We start from the raw sequence: 17,351 nt of genomic DNA, 5'->3' as shown, positions 1-17,351 counted from the left end.
TGATGCTGAAGTGGCTGCTTGGATGCTCTCTTAGGCACGTGTGGATCTGTGAAGAGCTTCGGCAGGACCGCCCCGCGGAGGTGGTCGGGGCTGGGAGCGGAGTGTGCTTAAGAATGCCACTTTCACAAGTCCGCAGCCAGAGTCCTTTCCCTGCTTACCGGAGGAGAATCCACCCTGGGGGTTCATTAAGAGTGCAGGTTTTGATGGCCATGTTGGCTGTGCCCCCCCTTGCCCTGTTTTCTCCTTCCATTTCCCTCCCTCCCATTCACTCTTCTGGCTTCGGGGGAGACGGTCACGATGTGGGAAGGGGGGCAGGCTCGACTGGCCCCGGTGGCGCAGGCACGCTTGCTGTTGCCGGGGAGGGGGGGAAGGCCTGGAGTACGAAAGCAGCAGGGGGGGTCGGCAAAACAGGGCGAGGGTCCCCGTGAGCCGGCCAGCACTTAGAAATCAAGCTGGGGAGGGAGGAACTGCGGGGCACCTTGTGGGGGGGGGAGAAGGGAGGGAGTCCCCCAGTGCCAGGATCAGAGCAATTCATGGAGGATAAGTCTATCAATGGCTACTAACCACGGTGACTGAGGGAAGTGCAGAGTTTGCACGGAGGAAAGTCTTCCTTCTCTCCAGGCCCCGCCTGGAGGGTGGGTGCACCGGTGGGGTGGCGCCAGAAGGTAGCCTCACCTAGTGTACAAAAAACCTGGAGCCAGCCCTGCCACAGAATGGGCACTTTTCTCCCCGATCCAGGAGCCAAAGCAGTTTTTCACGTAGTACTGCCCTTCTCCATTTAATCCTCACAACAGCAATTTTGGGAGGGGAGGGTTAGGTGCTTGCATGCCTCCCCAGCACCCAAAATAAGTATTTGTTTTTATTTCTGTCCCAAGCACGGGAACACACGAGAAGCTTCAGAGTGCCTCCTTCCATGCTTCTGGTCAGGTTTAAGACGTAGGCTGGCAGATCAAAGGGCATAGACCTAACTGCAGGAAACTGAGGTGGAGTGGAAACAGTTGAATCTTTCCCGTTGCAGAATGCAAGCTGTAGTCCGTGGTGGCTAGGTTTCCCAAGTACCTACCTACGATCCGGCGGGGGACACATGCTTCCCTGCCGGAAGATTCTTGCTTGGAACACAGGGGCTGCACTATTCCGTCGCCCAGACGTGACGTAGGCATGTAGCTGGGCGACACTGTGGTAATGGTACCATCGAGTTTCCAGCCCCATTGCTAGAGTGTCGCCCAGCTACGTGCCTACATCACGTCTGGGCAACCGAATAGTGCAGCGCCTGTGTTTTCCCTGTGAGAATAGTCCCGCGATGAACTATACATCCCCCGCTGAATTAAGGTAAGTACTTGGGAGCCCTGGTGGTGGCCCTCCAGGGCAACTAGTTGGCCACTGTGTGAGACAGGATGCTGGACTAGATGGACCACTGGTCTGGTCCAGCAGTGCTCTTCTATGTTTGTTCAGAGTGGCGGAAGGAAGGGGCAGCTGGGCTGAAGACGAGACAGTGCTGGGCAGTAGAATTAAAGGAAGCAGCTGATTAATTTGGGATTGTTAGTTTTATCTTAAGTGCTTTCAGATGTTCAGGTTTCGTGTTGACTTTGGCCCTATATACTTAATGCTAGAACCTAGTGTTAGAAATTTTGCTGCAGTTCAAAACAGCATGGTAGTGTATTGGAGAGCTGTATAAAATGGTATCCATCCTCCCAGGCTGTAGCTAAGAGCAGTCTGACTCAACCTGACCTTTTGTCATAAAGGAAGAGCCCTTAAAGAATTGTAATCAGGCCCTGTTAGTTGCCAGTTTCTTCTGTAGCTGGTGCCCAAGCTCAGTAGCATCTCTTAAAATGTACATACATCTATGCATCTATGCATCTATAGACATGGTCAGCAGCTGGTTGTCATTTAGACTTGTATGTTTTTAATAGTTTGAAACTTGGTTCACAGCTGACCACTTGGAGATATTTAAACTGCTGGTTAGGAGCCTTCTGACACGCTTCTGGTGATGTCAGGGGGTGTGACATATGCAAATAAGTTATGCTAATAAGTTATGCTAATGAGCTCCTGCACCTCTTTTTCTACGAAATGACCCCTGATCAAGTGCACAGTAGTTCTGCCACTGCTCTAAAACCCTTAGCTGTTGCTTGTACTTGCTACAGAATCCTGGTCATGTGTGTTTTTGTCACAGTGTTTACTTTTTTTTTTGCTGAGCTTTACTTTACCAGCTCAGAGAGAGAGAGATGTTACAGAAGATCATGTTAACTTTGTAGAGATGTCAGGTATTTTCAAAATAAGAGAAACTACAAAGCCGCTGGATTTCTCTGTTTTTGGTTTGTAATGGCCTATGGCTAAATACAATAAAACCTATACTGATACAAAGCCGTTGGAAGCTATGTATTATAAGAACAAAATCTCTTTATACCCTTTTTGTGTTGTAGTTCAGATAGTCTCCCATTTTTGGTGGGAATATTTTATAATTATATCAGCTTAAAGGTAAAGGTTCCCTTGCTCGAAAGCCAGTTGAAACCGACTCTAGGGTTGTGGTGCTCATCTCCATTTCCAAGCCGAAGAGCCAGCACTGTCCGAAGGCGTTTCCGTGGTCATGTGGCCGGCATGACTAAACACCAAGTCGCACGGAACGCTGTTACCTTCCCACCGAAGTGGTCCCTATTTATCTACTTGCAATTTCTTGCTTTCGAACTGCTAGGTTGGCAGGAGCTGGAACTAGGGATGGGAGCTCACTCCATCATGCGGCACCCGGGTCTCGAACTGCTGAACTACTGACCTTCCACAGCCTGCCGTTCAGCGTCTTAACCACTTGAGCCACCGCAGCTTATTCACTGCTTTATCCTTTAAAAAACAACATTACAGGTAAAAGAAACTAGCTGTGAGCAAATTAGCAGTTGAAAATTGTGTGAGGGTTTATTGATGGTGGGGAGAATAAAAATGGGTGCCAGCAGGAAACTTGTGGTAATTACAGAGCCAGTAATTGAGCTGAGAGTTAGTATAACTCTTTGGCTTCTCATGAGTGATAATTACTACAGTTGTATGAAATCAGGTAAATTGTTGTACAATATGCTAGACAAATTAGATCTTCTGCAGCATCGCCCTTTCCCCAGATATAAAGACACAGAAATACAAGAACTAAACCTTTAAAAAGTATGATTTGAGCTTGCAGTTTGCCTCACCCATTAAAACGTGATCCTGTGCTCTCTTCTGGCAAAGTCTCTTGTTCATGACTTGCGCTGAATTTATTGCATTATCTCCAGCATGTAACTTGACCTTCTAATAAAAAAATCTTATCTTTGGTATCCTGCATGATATTGATATGCTAGTTTATGTTCTCATAAGTGTGGTCTTAATGTTGGATTAATGGAATGACACAGATTTTGTTCATTTGCAGCCAATGCTGTGCATATTACAGACGTGGAGTTTGGTGGCAGGCATACAACATTTGCACCCCGTGTATTTTGGGTTGGTCCTTTCTTTCTGCCCTTTACAGAGTCAGAGCATGTATCGCCTGCTCTGACGGGCAGTGGATTCTTCTGATTCTCAGGTAGCAGGAGGTATCTGCCAACTCTGCTAACCAGATCTCCTTCTTACTGGAGATGTCAGTGGACTTACAAGTACACTATTCCATCAACTATGGCCCAGTTTATGAACAAGGATTGAACATGGGACCTTCTGCATGCATAGTCTGTGCTCTGCTGCTAATTTGAGAGGCCAGTTAGTGCTCTAATGCCCATTAGAAATCTCAGAATCCCAGTGGGAAGTGTGCATCCTGTGGTCAGGCTTCAGTACCTACATTTCTGTTTTCCATTCCCCAAAGCTGGAAAAATTAGAATTTCATTATGCATCACAAGCGTAAGTACTGCATGGATGTGCACACAAGACACACGTATTTCTTTTCAACGGCACAATTTATCCGTGGTTCAGTATTTTGGCTTTTGAACAACTTGGGTACAGTTGTGTGTTTGTTTTTTTTAAAAGCTGAGAATATGCTTCCCATTCTCTGGCTCATTACTTTCAGTATTGATTGCTGTATTTTTTACCATCTCCACTGAAATGTTGAAATGTTGGCTGTGATCCAGAGAGTGTGCATTTACATCCAAGGGCCCAACAGGCTTTTATCTTATGTGTCAGACTCGGGCATTTGACCAGCTGTACATGTTTTATTTCTGCCCAATACGTTTCTGTTCTCTCCTTTCCCCTCCCCTTACACCCCACCGATTGTTATTGCTTATCGCTTGCCCTCGCCTGCCATTGCATTCCTGAGGGGGGGAGTGAATGCCTGTAGCTTTAGGGAGGCCAGCTTCAGTAATTCTTCCATGGTGCCTCAAAGACATCTTTTCACACGGGAAGTATCCTTGAAGTAGAGTCTGTGCTTGGCTAGTGATAGATCGTATATCTCTCATGGTCTTTGTAGTAGAGCTGACGTGTATGAATGGAATGTTGGGGTTGTAACTATATGCTGCTTTCCCACCCTTGTACCCCAGTCCTGACAAAGAGTCCAGACCCATGGCATCTCAAACCTCTGAAATAAACCTTTAATAAAAGAAAGCGTGTGTAGAGAGTGATTTGACTGGGAACCTGACATTATGCTGCTTTCTCGGTTTTGTTTTCCTAGTGGCAGACCCTTTAAGGGAAGTTTAAAAAGAAGATGCCCTGACCTGGTTGGCCCAGGTTAGCCCAATATCGGAAGCTAAGCAAGGCTGGTCCTGGACCTGGTTAGTGTTTGGGGACCACCAAGGAAGTCCAGGGTCACTATGCAGGCAATGGCAAATCACCTCTGAACATCTCTTGTCTTGAAAACCCTATGGGATTTTATAGTGCAACTTGATGGCACTATACATACATAAGGAGATGTTAATGCAGCATGTTTCTGTTGTGGAGGAGAGGATGCAGGGCAAAATTCAAGTGCTTTTGTTAAGTCTTTGAGGTATTGCAAGTTTGCAACTACTATTTCAGTGATCATCTACGTCTATCAATGCATTGCCAAAGAATGGTGCTGTGCATCAGATGAGAAGCCAGCCATAATCACACTAGCCCCCTAGCTAGTGCACCAGGCTTTAACACTGGCATGTCCTGTTGCTTTACCTGGTCTCTTCTCCTGCACTATTGGTTTTGTGTTTGTGTTGTTAACCTGACAGTGTAGTAATCTGGAGGAACAGAGCGCAGGCGGATAGTGTTGTGCTGTGGTCAGACGGAGCTCCAAGCGGCTGAGGTTAAGTCAGGACCTGGGACCACTCCTATTGCAGTCTTCGGAAGTGAAGGATGTTGCTTTGTCCAAGAACTGAGCTTAGTTGGGCACCTAAATATTGAAGCTTAAGCATAGCAAGAGCTGTTCTTGCTGCAGCAAGGCAGTAGCTGTGATTTTGGGTCAAGCAAATGGTTAAAATAGATTCCTCAAGAAACTGCTGCTGAACAAGATCAGTTTATAAAAATAAAAACTGTGTGATATATCGTAGAGTAATCGCTCCAGAAAAATATTTCACTTTTGTGGCTCTCAGCCGTAAAATCAAGTGGTTTCTATCTGAATAATGTATTAGTATGGTGGCTTTTAATTCCCTGAGTCTGATAAAAATTGAATGCATCAGATTGTGGAGGTCCCAAAATAAGGACAGGAAATATGTATTTTAATATTTTTGCTTGATCAGAATACATAATTTTAATGACATTCATGTTTCCTTCCTGAAAAATGGGCTGCTTTGGCTTGAAGTAATGTATCTCTTGAGAGACGTTTGACAAAGATTGAACCCATTTTTGGATGAGAGTTTTTTCTTTCTTTCATGTCCTCAACTTCTGGAGAAGCCATAAAACCTATCAAAATGACCAGATTATATTGGGTCATTGTTGTATGGTGGTAAACATTACCTTAGTTCTAGTTGGGCCCATAAGGATGTTTTTAAAGAGAGAACGAGGACGAGAAAACTAAATTTGCATTTTGACCTGTTCTGAATTGTTGTGGTGCTTTTCAGCATGAATTAGTTTGACAAGGGGAGGGTAGAGCAAATCTGTAGATCCTTGAGGCTCATCCCCTTAACAATGGTTTGTTGGTGCCCAGGAACAATGCCTAAGGATATGTATCCTCCCTTTGTCAATGGGGATTTTCCTCACGACTTGTCATTGTGGCCTTGAAATTGTAGTACTGTCCCCTGTTGGTGTCAGACTCTCGGACAAAGTTACTCTCAACAACACTCTCTGGCAGTGATTTGTTTATTGATGAATAAAGGTGTTCCAGGCTGAGACCAGAATTGTGTCAGAACTGAGGTTCTGGCGGCAAAATCCCCAATTATAGACAGTTCAAACCAGGCCCCCCCTTTGGGTCCCGTCCAATCATACCCCACAACTGTCCCGCCTAGCTTTTGCACACTCTACAGCCCCACCTGTAAATATACCATTACTTTCTCTAAGACAGTGAAGCAAGCACAGTCACATCCAAGGTTATCCCTGTATAGGGGGGTATCTTAGGAAGAGTTACATCACCACTACAGCAGAGCCGTTCACACACTCGCTCACTCACACACACACCCTAAAGAATTTCCCTCCCCAAAATATGGCAAACGAGAGTTCAAGTTTGACAGTTGATGGAATGCCTGGGGAAGTGAAATGTAGCGGTTGGAAAAACTGGAGTGTGTTGAATGTGAAACCTAGATGCTGGCCCTTATTGGGTATAAATTCTACCTTTTATTCTGTCACTTTGTTAAATCCATTATTTTAGCTGGAGACTTTCTGTATTTGTCATTGGATGCTTTAAAGACATTTTGCTGCTGTAAAAGCATTGTGGGAGAAGGGTGTGCGGTCAGAGCTGAGTTTCAGAGCAAATACTTGAATGTTTAAAGAAGCAGCATCTCCAGGTAAATAGTTGTTGTCTTTTGATTGACATGGGGCACTTTGAAAGACAGTGCTCTGAAAAGCAGGATATAATGTAGATAAATGTCATTAACTCTTTGTATAGTAACAATATTGTGTCGAGACCCAGATGTATTTTCTGAACAGTGTGCCATACAGTTTAAACAAGGGTCAGGAAGGCTCAAAGGAGCCTCGACTGAAAATCAAATCTGTGGGGTAGGTCAGCATTTTCAGCGCACTTTTAAGCAGAGTTGCAACTCTCTTTAGAGTTACATTGTCAGATTCTGAAATTCTGAATCTTCACATGCAAGTTTAAGTTTCGAAATCGGAGGTTTACATGTATCCTGTTTCCATTTTGAATTCACAGTCCTTGCAGACAGTGACAGGGTACCATATGCTTCGCTGTGTGTTTTTAAAAAAATCATGTTTCACTATATAATTTATATTGATTGAATAAGTTGACTAGTTGCTTTTATGCTGAAGTGGAACTGTTGTCTTGAGGCTGATTATTCAGGAGACAACTGGGATATGAATATAGAATTGTTTAATTGGTTTCATAGAAAACATTATGTGTTTGATCTTATCCAAACAAGCTTGCATTGAGTCTTTAATTAAGTCAAATGAGGCTGTGAAGTGAGCCCCTGTAATAGAATTAAGTAGAATAGAAAGCATAGCAAGCGTAGAAAGGAAGGCAGTGAAGGGGTGGAATTAAGCAAACATAATATAGATATATGACTGAATGCATAAATTTCAGTAATATAGTGCTACAGTTCTTAGTTCTTGATAGGAATTCTAGGTTTTGCAAAGTTGTTCAAGCCAACAAGCCTCTCCTCTCTGTGAGCTCAGCAGATTAGATCTCATGTTATGAAAAAATCTAAAGGCCCAATCTTTGGGTGTTTGCCAGCTTTTTAGAATAAGACATCACTCCCAGTTTTGCAATTCACTTGTGCTGTATTACTTGTATGTCTTATCCTGGGTTTAGTGCATTATTCTCTAATTTCCCTTCCCCACTTTTACTCACTTTAGTTTGTATGTGGTTCTTACTGCATTGTTTTAAATGGTATAATTCACCTTGAGTCTCACCAAGAAAAGTAGACATTTATATAGCTAATAGCCAAGGTCCACTCTGCATGCACACCTGGGGCACCTAGGGAGCAAAGAGATTTTCCTGCACACTTGGGGCACTCCCCAGGAGAGCAGAAAAATCTGAAATGTAGAAAAAACTATAAGGGTGTTAAATACGAGACTCGAGGCAGCAGGTGAACAGCTTTATTTGAACACGAAGTCAGAAGAACCAGAACGAGACAAACAATGGAGCAACAGGCTCCTTTTTAACTGTCCGGGCTTGGCAAGCCACGCCCACATGTCAGATAAGGTCCAATCAAATATCGTACATAAAGACCAATCCCTTTGCTTCCCTCCAGAACTACCTTTGTTCCGATAGGTCATTTTACAATACCTTAGTCAGACTCAAGCTCAATACCTTCATACATTATATTACATACACAACAAAGGGGGATACTTAAATCCCCCCAAAAGTAAAAGAGCGTTCCCTGCGTATGCACAGAGAACACACTAGGAACTGTGCCTCCCTGCCGTTGTGGGGGGGGGGAGAGAAGGCTTGGTGGGTTGGGAGCCGTGCGGGCCTCGCCGTCGGTACTGGGGGGCAGAGGAGAAGGCTTGGTGGGCCCAGGCCTCGCTGTTTGTCCTGGGGGGGGGCGGGGGAGTAGGCTTGGCAGGCCAGTGGCTGGGAGCTGCACGGGCCTCACCGTCAGCACCGGGGGACGGGGAAGAAGTCTTGGCGGGCCCAGTGGCTGGGAGCCATACAGGTGCCAGGAGTCATGGGAGAAGGCTTGGTGGGCCCGGGCCTTACTGTCAGTGCCGGGGGTTGGGGAGAAGGCTTGGCAGGCCCAGATCTTCTTCGTGGTCTCTGTGCATTTAAACCTCTGGGATATAGTGCTCCTGCACCAACCTCCATCAGTTCCTCTTGAAAAGCAAAAGGGATTTTCACGCCTACTCCCTCGTCATGCGCCGGCCTCACTGCGCATGACTAAGGGAGGGGCATGACAATCCCTCCAGTTCTCTTCTGACTACCGTGCTGGTAGGATCTTCTCCACTTTGGTCGGTAAAAATTTGGGCTTTTAGGCCTATTCCTCTTTTTCTTCAAAGTTTCTTCATTTTCTTCTTGTTTCTTTTTTGTTAAGTGAAAGGACTTTGTTACTACGGATTTATTTCCTTTTGGACTCTGTCGTTTCTTTAAATGGTGCCTTAAGTGTGGCAGCAAAATCACCCCCTACACACACCAGATGGACACTCGCTTTGTCTTTTGTGCCTTGAGGAACTGCACCGAGTGGACTCTTGTGCTCATTACGCAAAGTTCTCAAAGCAGAAAAGGAAGAACAGAGCTGCCAGACTTCGCGTCGCGCTTTTGGAGTTAGCGCTTTCACCAATGTCGTCACAGGACACTTCAGGGCATGCGTCGACAGTGACTGCTGCCTCAGCATCAACGACTGCGCCGTCCCCGATACCAACTCATGTAGATGTCGACCGCCCGATGCTGAAACGTTCAGCACAGATATCTCAGTCCGAAGCCCATACTCCCTCTAAAAAACACAGGGAGTGCAAAGACAATTGGCCAGTCAAGCATAAAAAGCATAAGAAAACTCCCCCTGTGCAATCTCCACTGACTCCTCAGAGGGCCACGGAACCAAATCCTATGGGGGCTGCTTCCCTTGACTCTTCGAGCAGAGAGCAGCCACAAGGTGTAATTCGGTCACCTTCGCTGCGTCCTATCCAGCTCATTGACTCTGAGCACGATATGGACTTAACACAGATCTCCCAGTCTTCCAGTGTCGAAAGTCTGCACTCAGACCGCGGAGCCAATGCATTTGTCCATCCTTCACAGCTCCAACCTGTTAATCAAGACAGGCCATCGGCATTGATCCACCCACCGCCATCGCACTCCTGGATTAACGGCAGTGGCAATACATGTATGGGGCCTATCCATTTTCAGGCAGTATGCTGTGGTTCCCACCCCAACCAATGTAATGGGCGCGTCAGTCCACCTCTTCCCATCTCTCCTGGTATTGAGATCCTCCATTGATGCCGTGGTTTGTAAAGCCCCAAACGTCGAGGCTGATGGGCAAACCTCCCAAACCGTCGCACCTGACAATTCCAAAGTTTAGAGATCCATTGAATCTGACTCCATTGACACCGATGTTACCTATGTCTTTTCCCAAACCGTCTGAGCATTCCATCTCTTCAGACGCTTCCTCCCAATCAGGGGACGAAAACCCCTATCCTCCAGTGGAACCCTCGCCACCTCAACAAGTGGGCGATTCTCTCCCAATCTCCCCTCCGGAAGACTTAAAATCCTATGGGAATTTCATCAAGCGGATGGCTAACACGCTCACTCTGTCTACGGTGCAACCCCTGCCTACTGTGACAGACTTTGTGTTTGATATCGTCCAGATGGACACCTCTACCCTGATTGCCTTACTGATGACTTCAGTCCTCCTTCAGGTGACTAAAGACCCATGGTCACACCCGGCATCTACCCCCATCTTGAGCCGGAGGGTAGATCGTATGTGTAAGGTGCAGGAGCAGAGTGCTGAATTTCTATTTACCCACCCTAAACCTAATTCTATCGTAGTCACCTCCTCCTCCAAGGGCAGACACAGTCATTCCACCCCCTCTGAGAAAAAAGGAAGGAAACTTGATTCGTTTGAAAGAAAATTTTATTCTGTGGGAGCACTTGGCATCAAGACCTCTAACTATACAGCATGTATGGGGAGATATCAGTTTGCTCTTTGGGAGCAGATGTCCGAGTTTTATCGCAACCATCCCTGAGGACTCTAACCGTCAGACTCGCAGGATTCAAAAGGAGGGAATGCTTTTGGCTAAGCATTAGCTCAATGCAGCTAAGCACACATTGGATGCGGCTGCCAAAACACTGACTTCAGCAGTTATCCTCCGACGTCACACCTGGTTGCGTTCTACTGCCCTACCACAGGACACCAGGACTCTCATTGAAGACCTTCCATTCAAAGGTGAGGGCCTTTTCAGTGCCACGACGGATACAGTCCTGCAAGACCTAGACAAAAGTATAAAGACGTCATGAAATCTAGGAGTCACGTCGGCTCCTAAACTATCCAAAGTGAAATCCTGGAACAAGCCATGGTCTCGCAGATCCTCTCCTAAGTCGTCCCCAGAAACACAGTGGCAACGCTCACCCACTGTGTCTTCCCGCCCTTATGGGCACAAACCAAAACTTTCATCCGTCGCTCAGCCTAGGGCTAGGACTCCATAAGCTCCCAATCAGAGCCTTTGACTCCTGTCGTCCCACTCACGTGCTTTGGAAACAGAGTCAATCTTTTCTTTTTTATCTTGTAGTTTGAAAATGACTCCTTCTGGAATTAACCATCTGTAGGCAATGCTGTTTGTTTGAAGAAAAAGGATTAAGTCTTTATATTTCTTTCTCTTTTGTCTTATTTCCAAATGGAATGTCTTTTAGAATCCTGATGGTGTTGTCCCCGATTTTCGAGGGTGTTCCTGTAGTGGCTTTCAGGATAGAATCCCTCACATGTCGCTTTGAGAATCTACCCACTATTTCCCCAGGCAGATTATTCTTTTTGATGTACACGGAATAGGATCTATAGACCACATCAATTTCTGTAACTGGGGCTAATGCTTCACTCAGGAGTTGCTTTAGATTTTCACCTTTTAATTCTGGGACCCCTTGAAACCGTAGGACCAAATTTGCTTTTTCCATTTGCGGCTGTAAAAGTTGTGATTTTTCCGAGGCTTGTTTCCCCCCCAGCTTTTGCACGTTTTCTTTTGTTATCTTTTTTGGCATTGGCATCTATTTCCTTCACCTTCTCAGCCATTTGCTCCATTATTTTTAAAGTCTCAAGTCAGTTGGAGCTGCTGAGTTGCAAGATTCTGGTTTAGATTCATCAGCTGTTGTTCTATGTTAGTCATCTGGTCCAGCAGAGGGCGCAAGGACTCTGCCAGCATTTTGGAGAGCTCGGTGGTCTCTTCCAGTCGAGAGCTCAAGATTCCGGCTGGTCTCACTTTTACCAGTTTGTCTTTCTCTGCCCTTTTCCCCGCCATCTTTATGGATTGTTTACTTTTATGAAAACTTGCTAAAGTCTCTTAAATACGCCCACATGCTTATCTGCACTCTGGTAAGTCTCTCAAAACAGATTTCAACGCTTTTTCTTCCGCTCCCCCCTTAGTATTTCATTGTTTAGTTCATGCGTATGGGAGGGGCCCCTCCCCCGCTCACTTTCTTCGCCGTTCCCAGCTGGTAGCTTTCTTTTTAATTTCTCGTTACGCTTAACACAACTCACATTTCATTGTTGGTCATACAACCTCGCTCAGCATACGTTTGAAACGCTAGATCTCCGATGCTTGTCCTGGTCAGCGGCTCTAGATCCATACGAGCACTCAGCAGCAGGACCGTTGGGGCGGAGGAGCTCCTCAATTCCCCAGCATCGCGCTGGCGAAGAGGCCACCCCTCAAAAGCCCCATGGCTAGGAGCCTTTTGCCAAGGCTCCGGGGGGGTAGCGACCAATTGCCCCTCTCCTTTTCACTGGTGCACAGATCACATCCCCGGGAGGTCCGGGAGATGCATCCGCCAGCGTGTTGCCATAAACCGGGAGCTTAATGTTATGCCTCTCTTGATACACCCCGAGATTGAAGTTGCCTTTTTTGTCATTGCATCACACCGTCTGCTCATATTTAAGTTTCGGTCCACCCGTACCCAAGATCTTGTTCACACACACTGCTACTCAAAAGTGTATCCCCCATCCAGTATGTGTGTTCCTCATTTTTGTTACCCAGATGTAAAACATAATAGCCCAAAACTCATGATTGGTTGTGGATATTTGCCTCAGTTACGTATTTTATTATAAATGAACTTTGTTCTTGTTTACTTTTGAGAAAATAAAGCATCTCATTCCTGTCAGTTTACTTTAGTTAACCCTTAGTTATTGATCCTCATCCAGGCCCAGATTCTGTTCCCTCACACCCTTTATAATTCCCTTTGGTAACCCCAGTGCAGTAGGGCAGGCAGAAGATGGTGCAACAGGAAAAATCCTGTCCTGTCTGGTGGTGGCTTGTGCTAAGAAACCTGTCATCCAGAGCAGTGTTTTATTGTGCATTAATATCTAATGGCACTTGATTCCAACCCTGTTGTTTGTTTTGTGTGCTTTGCAGGTGGCAGAAATGCATGGAGAGCTGATAGAGTTCAACGAGAGGCTACACCGAGCTTTGATCGCGAAGGAAGCACTTGTGTCTCAGATGAGACAGGAACTCATCGACTTGAGAGGACCAGTATGTTTCAGTTTTGTTTTAGTGTACATTCTAACCTTCTGTACTGCAGAGGCATAAAAGTTTGTAAAACACATAATCTGGGGAACCCAGTTTGATTCACCACTCCTCCATATGAAGCCAGCTTGGGTGACTTTGGGTCAGTCACAGTTCTATCAGAACTCTCTCGGCCCCACCTACCTCATAGGGTGTCTGTTGTCAGATTAGGAAGGGGAGGCAATTGTAAGCTGCTCCAAGATGCTTTCGGGTAGTGAAGAGCGGGGTATAAAACCCTCTTCCTCCATCTTCTTCATCTTCTTCTTTGGTATTTTGAAGGTAATTAATTCATAGGGTCACCATGACTGCAGTCAGACGTGCCATTTGGTGTGGAAGGGGAAGCACCTCTATTTCTTCTGGTGGAATTTGCCTCACAGTCGCGCAGTCATACATCCCTTTGAGCTGTGGGCCCAGCCCATCAATGCACAATCCGATGCCACTTTGGGCAAGTAGGGGTTTTTTTACCATTGTTTCCCATGTGCATAAATGAATCAAACCTCTACTTGGAGGGTTCCCCATGGAGTATGTGGTTATGTGCATACTGCTAAACGAGGAAAAGGCATTGAGTCAGGATGGAATGAGGAGACTTCCAACGGCTTGAGTGTATGTCAGACTACAGAGAATCCATCTGTGGCCCATTGTCAAGTGTTAGGACCGGACTTTCTCCTGTGTCTTTTAATTCCATTTCTCTGGCAGGGCAGCACAGGGTGCCGACGACTGTGGGACTTTTCCTGGATGTCGCTGTCTGATTGTGCACTTTAGATCCATCAGGCATTTGCAGCTATGCTGGATCTAAAGCCACATCTGACTGCAGCCCATAAGTCAGAAGTGAATTTATTTATTTATTTATTTATTTTATCATTATTTATTTATTTATTTATTTTATCAAACACACAAATATGCGTTAGCAGTGACAGACAATTTTGCTTGGTGCTGAAAAGTCAACAAACATGAGGCAGAATCAATTTCTCAAGGATGGGGGACAGAGAGTTTTGTGGCCACTGTGGAAAAGTTCAGGTCCAAGTATCCATCCACTACACTTGAGGCAATGGAGGAACCTGGAATACAGCCTTAGAAAAAGAGTTTATGAGTGGGAAGGTTCATAGAGGTGAAAGTGTTCCTTAAGGCATCCTGGATTCAGGTTGTTCAAAGCTTTTGACCTAATTAAGCTGTCTGCAAATAACTCTGCTTTTAGGTTCAGGTAATCAGTCAGGCATGGAATATTCAAAATAGAGGTTGTGTTTACATTTGTTAAGGTTAAATAAAGAAGTTCAATACTGGGCAGTAGTTGGTCAGGACCGTAGGGTCCAATAAAGGCTTTTTCAAGAGTGGGCGAACCACTGCCTCCTTCAGAGCCTCCAGGAAAGTCTCAGTAGAAAGGGACAGATTAATTATTTCTCCCAGAGGGACCCAAATGCTCTCCCTGCAAGTTTTCACCAGCCAAAAAGGGCATAGGTCAAGGAGGCAGGTGGGAAGCCTCACCGCTACCAGGAGTCAATTGAAGTGGTCCAGTATTGGACCAGAAAACAAACAAGGGGCTTCCAGTTTCCTTACTGTTTCAATTGTGGTCGGGAGGTCGTGGTGGAGTGTCGCAATCTTATCTGCGAAATAGCTCGCAAATGCCTCGCAGCCAATTCCCTACTATTTGTTCTGCCCTGTGGCAGAGTTGTAATAGACCGAATAATTCTAAATAATTTGGCCAGGCGCAACCTCGCAGATGCAATGGAGGCCACTTAGAAATTCTTCTTTGCGGCCTTCACTGCCAGCTCATAGGCTTTCATAAACATCCTATAAGATGTTCATGAGACTTCGTCATGAGTACGCCGCCACATCCGCTCTAGCCGTCTTAGCTCTTGCTTCATCCTGGAACTATATCTGTAGTTATCCGATCCACATGTATCCCCATCCCAAAAACGAAATCCAGCATGTGGCCTGCTTGGTGCGTGGGAGTTGATACAAACTGGGAGAGTCCCAGTGCCTCCATGGATGACACTAGGTCCCTAGCCTGGGAAGATGCTGCATCATCAGCATGGATACTGAAGTCACTCAGGACCAGGAGCCTGGGATATTCCCATGCCCAGGCTGATACAGCATCTAACAGGTCAGACAGGGTATCTGCTGATGCATTAGGCAGTTGGTACCCCAGCCAGATAGCCAGACTCTCCTCAACATCAGACGCTAGGCCAGCACATTCAATGCCAGAGATTATTGGTGTGGGGAGCAACCTGAAGGAACAAAATTCATGGACAAACAAACGCATGCACCTCCCTGCCCATGCATCCAAGACTGGTGAAAGACTGAGAACCCAGGTGGGGTAAGCTGGTTCAAGGCGACTGTTTCACCATCCCTCACCCAGGTCTCGGTCACACAAGCCAGGTCGACCCGTGACTCCATGAGGTAGTCACAGAGCACATCAATCTTATTATTGCTAGACCTAGCATTAAATAACACCATTGTCGAAGAAGGGTAAGTTTTTCTAGCCCCACAACCAACATCTCTTGGGTTGTGACATAGGTGGGAAGGAGTCCGAGCATTCCCATATCTCCAATCTCTTCCATTCCAATTAGGGGAATAACACCTGCACCCACCACTATATCCCCCCGCCCCATAATCACTGGTATCCCTGGCCCTTGCATGCCCCCCCCTTTCATCAGTGCTGTGAACCCCAATTTACACTTTCCAGCAGCCAGCAATAGGCTGGAACTATCCAATTCTAAAAACCCACACTGCCAATACAAATCAATATACAAATCAATATAATCAAATCCAATATTTCGATCTAATTTGATTAAAGGACCAATAAACTTCAATAAGTGGGAAAGAATTTTAGGTTGGGGAAATATTCATATATATTAATTCATTTCCCTCCCTCTAACCTCCCCACCATATAGATTTATCTAATAATTGATTAACTAATACAATTCGAACTGAAGCAAAACATAAGCATTAACATGACACATTAAGTGATACAAAATTACATAGTAGGATCCTACTTTCACTAAGGTAAACACAGTATCGTAGATCAAAGTCTCTAGTAATTTATCTAAGTTACTTTGTGGATCATTTAGAACAGTGCAACTCTATTGCCAGCATAGAAAAGCTCCCTTGAATATTTTGTTGCTGTGGCCAAAATTAGTGAGATATTATATGAATTCATTGTGTTTTTAGTGTTCTGTAAGAACTGTTTTTTTGTTTCACTTTTAAAATACTTTGTTTGGCTCTTAAAATCCTTGTTAGTCACTCTAGGCTTTTAGAAGAAGGCAGGAAAATACTGCAGTAAGCCACTGTATTGTAATAGGTTTCTTGAAGAGTTTTTGTACTGAGTTTTGTCACATGCTGGCATAGGCTTGAACAAATTTCCTAGGATAACTCAATGGAGGATGCATTTTGTCTTCTGCAGTCATTCTGACTTCTCACCAGTTTTTTGCAGCCAATTCCTAGCCCTTTGCCCAAGAGCAACCAAATTTATTTATTTTTATTTCTAAAGCTTTTTGTGGTCCTAAGGGCATATGGGCCCCACCTGAGCAGAAGAAGGAAGGGGAGCAACAAATAATAAACACACTGAAACAGTGCAGGATCAGCCTAGAGCATTCCTGACAAGTGTTTGTCCAGATGCTGCTTAAAGATTGCCAGTGAGGGGGAGGTCACTACCTCCCTAGGTAGTGGATTCTGCTGTTGCACAACTCTTCCTTTCATAGAATCATAAAATGTCAGAGTTGGAAGCGACCTTGCAGATCATCTAGTCCAACCCCCTGCACTCTGCAGGAGCATCACTGAAAGATAGCCCCACATACCTACAACATACCTGACAGATGGTCGTCCAGCCTCCACTTGAAAACATCCAGCGAAGGAGCATCCACCACCTCCCAAGGCAGACTGTTCCACTGCTCAACAGTTTGGAAGTTTCTCCTGATATTTAGCCGGTAACGACTCCCTTGTAATTTCCACCCATTGGATCTAGTCTTGCAATCCGGAACAAGAGAGAATAGATCTGCTCCATCTCCTACATGACAGCCCTTTAAATACTTGAAGACTGCAATCATGTCCCCTCTAAGCCTTCTCTTTCCCAGGCTAAACATACCCAACTCTTTCAGCCTTTCCTCATAAGACTTGGATTCCAACCCTCTCACCATTCCGGTTGCCCTCTT

General features: G+C 45.5%; 1 protein-coding gene across 1 annotated transcript in view; it reads left to right on the top strand.

Annotated features, from left to right (window-relative positions):
* Positions 1-17,351, top strand: part of SNX29 (sorting nexin 29) — a 206,519-nt gene that overhangs the window by 118,159 nt on the left and 71,009 nt on the right. Inside the window, exon 16 of the mRNA XM_015415493.1 lies at positions 13,054-13,170. Within this exon, the coding sequence (XP_015270979.1) occupies positions 13,054-13,170 (117 nt within the window). The remainder of the gene's footprint in view (positions 1-13,053; positions 13,171-17,351) is intronic.

The sequence above is a fragment of the Gekko japonicus genome, unplaced genomic scaffold (genome assembly GCF_001447785.1).
Source record: "Gekko japonicus isolate JY-2015 unplaced genomic scaffold, Gekko_japonicus_V1.1 scaffold1631, whole genome shotgun sequence".
In the NCBI taxonomy this organism is placed as follows: Eukaryota; Metazoa; Chordata; class Lepidosauria; order Squamata; family Gekkonidae; genus Gekko; species Gekko japonicus.
This window is presented reverse-complemented; position numbering and strand designations above follow the sequence as displayed.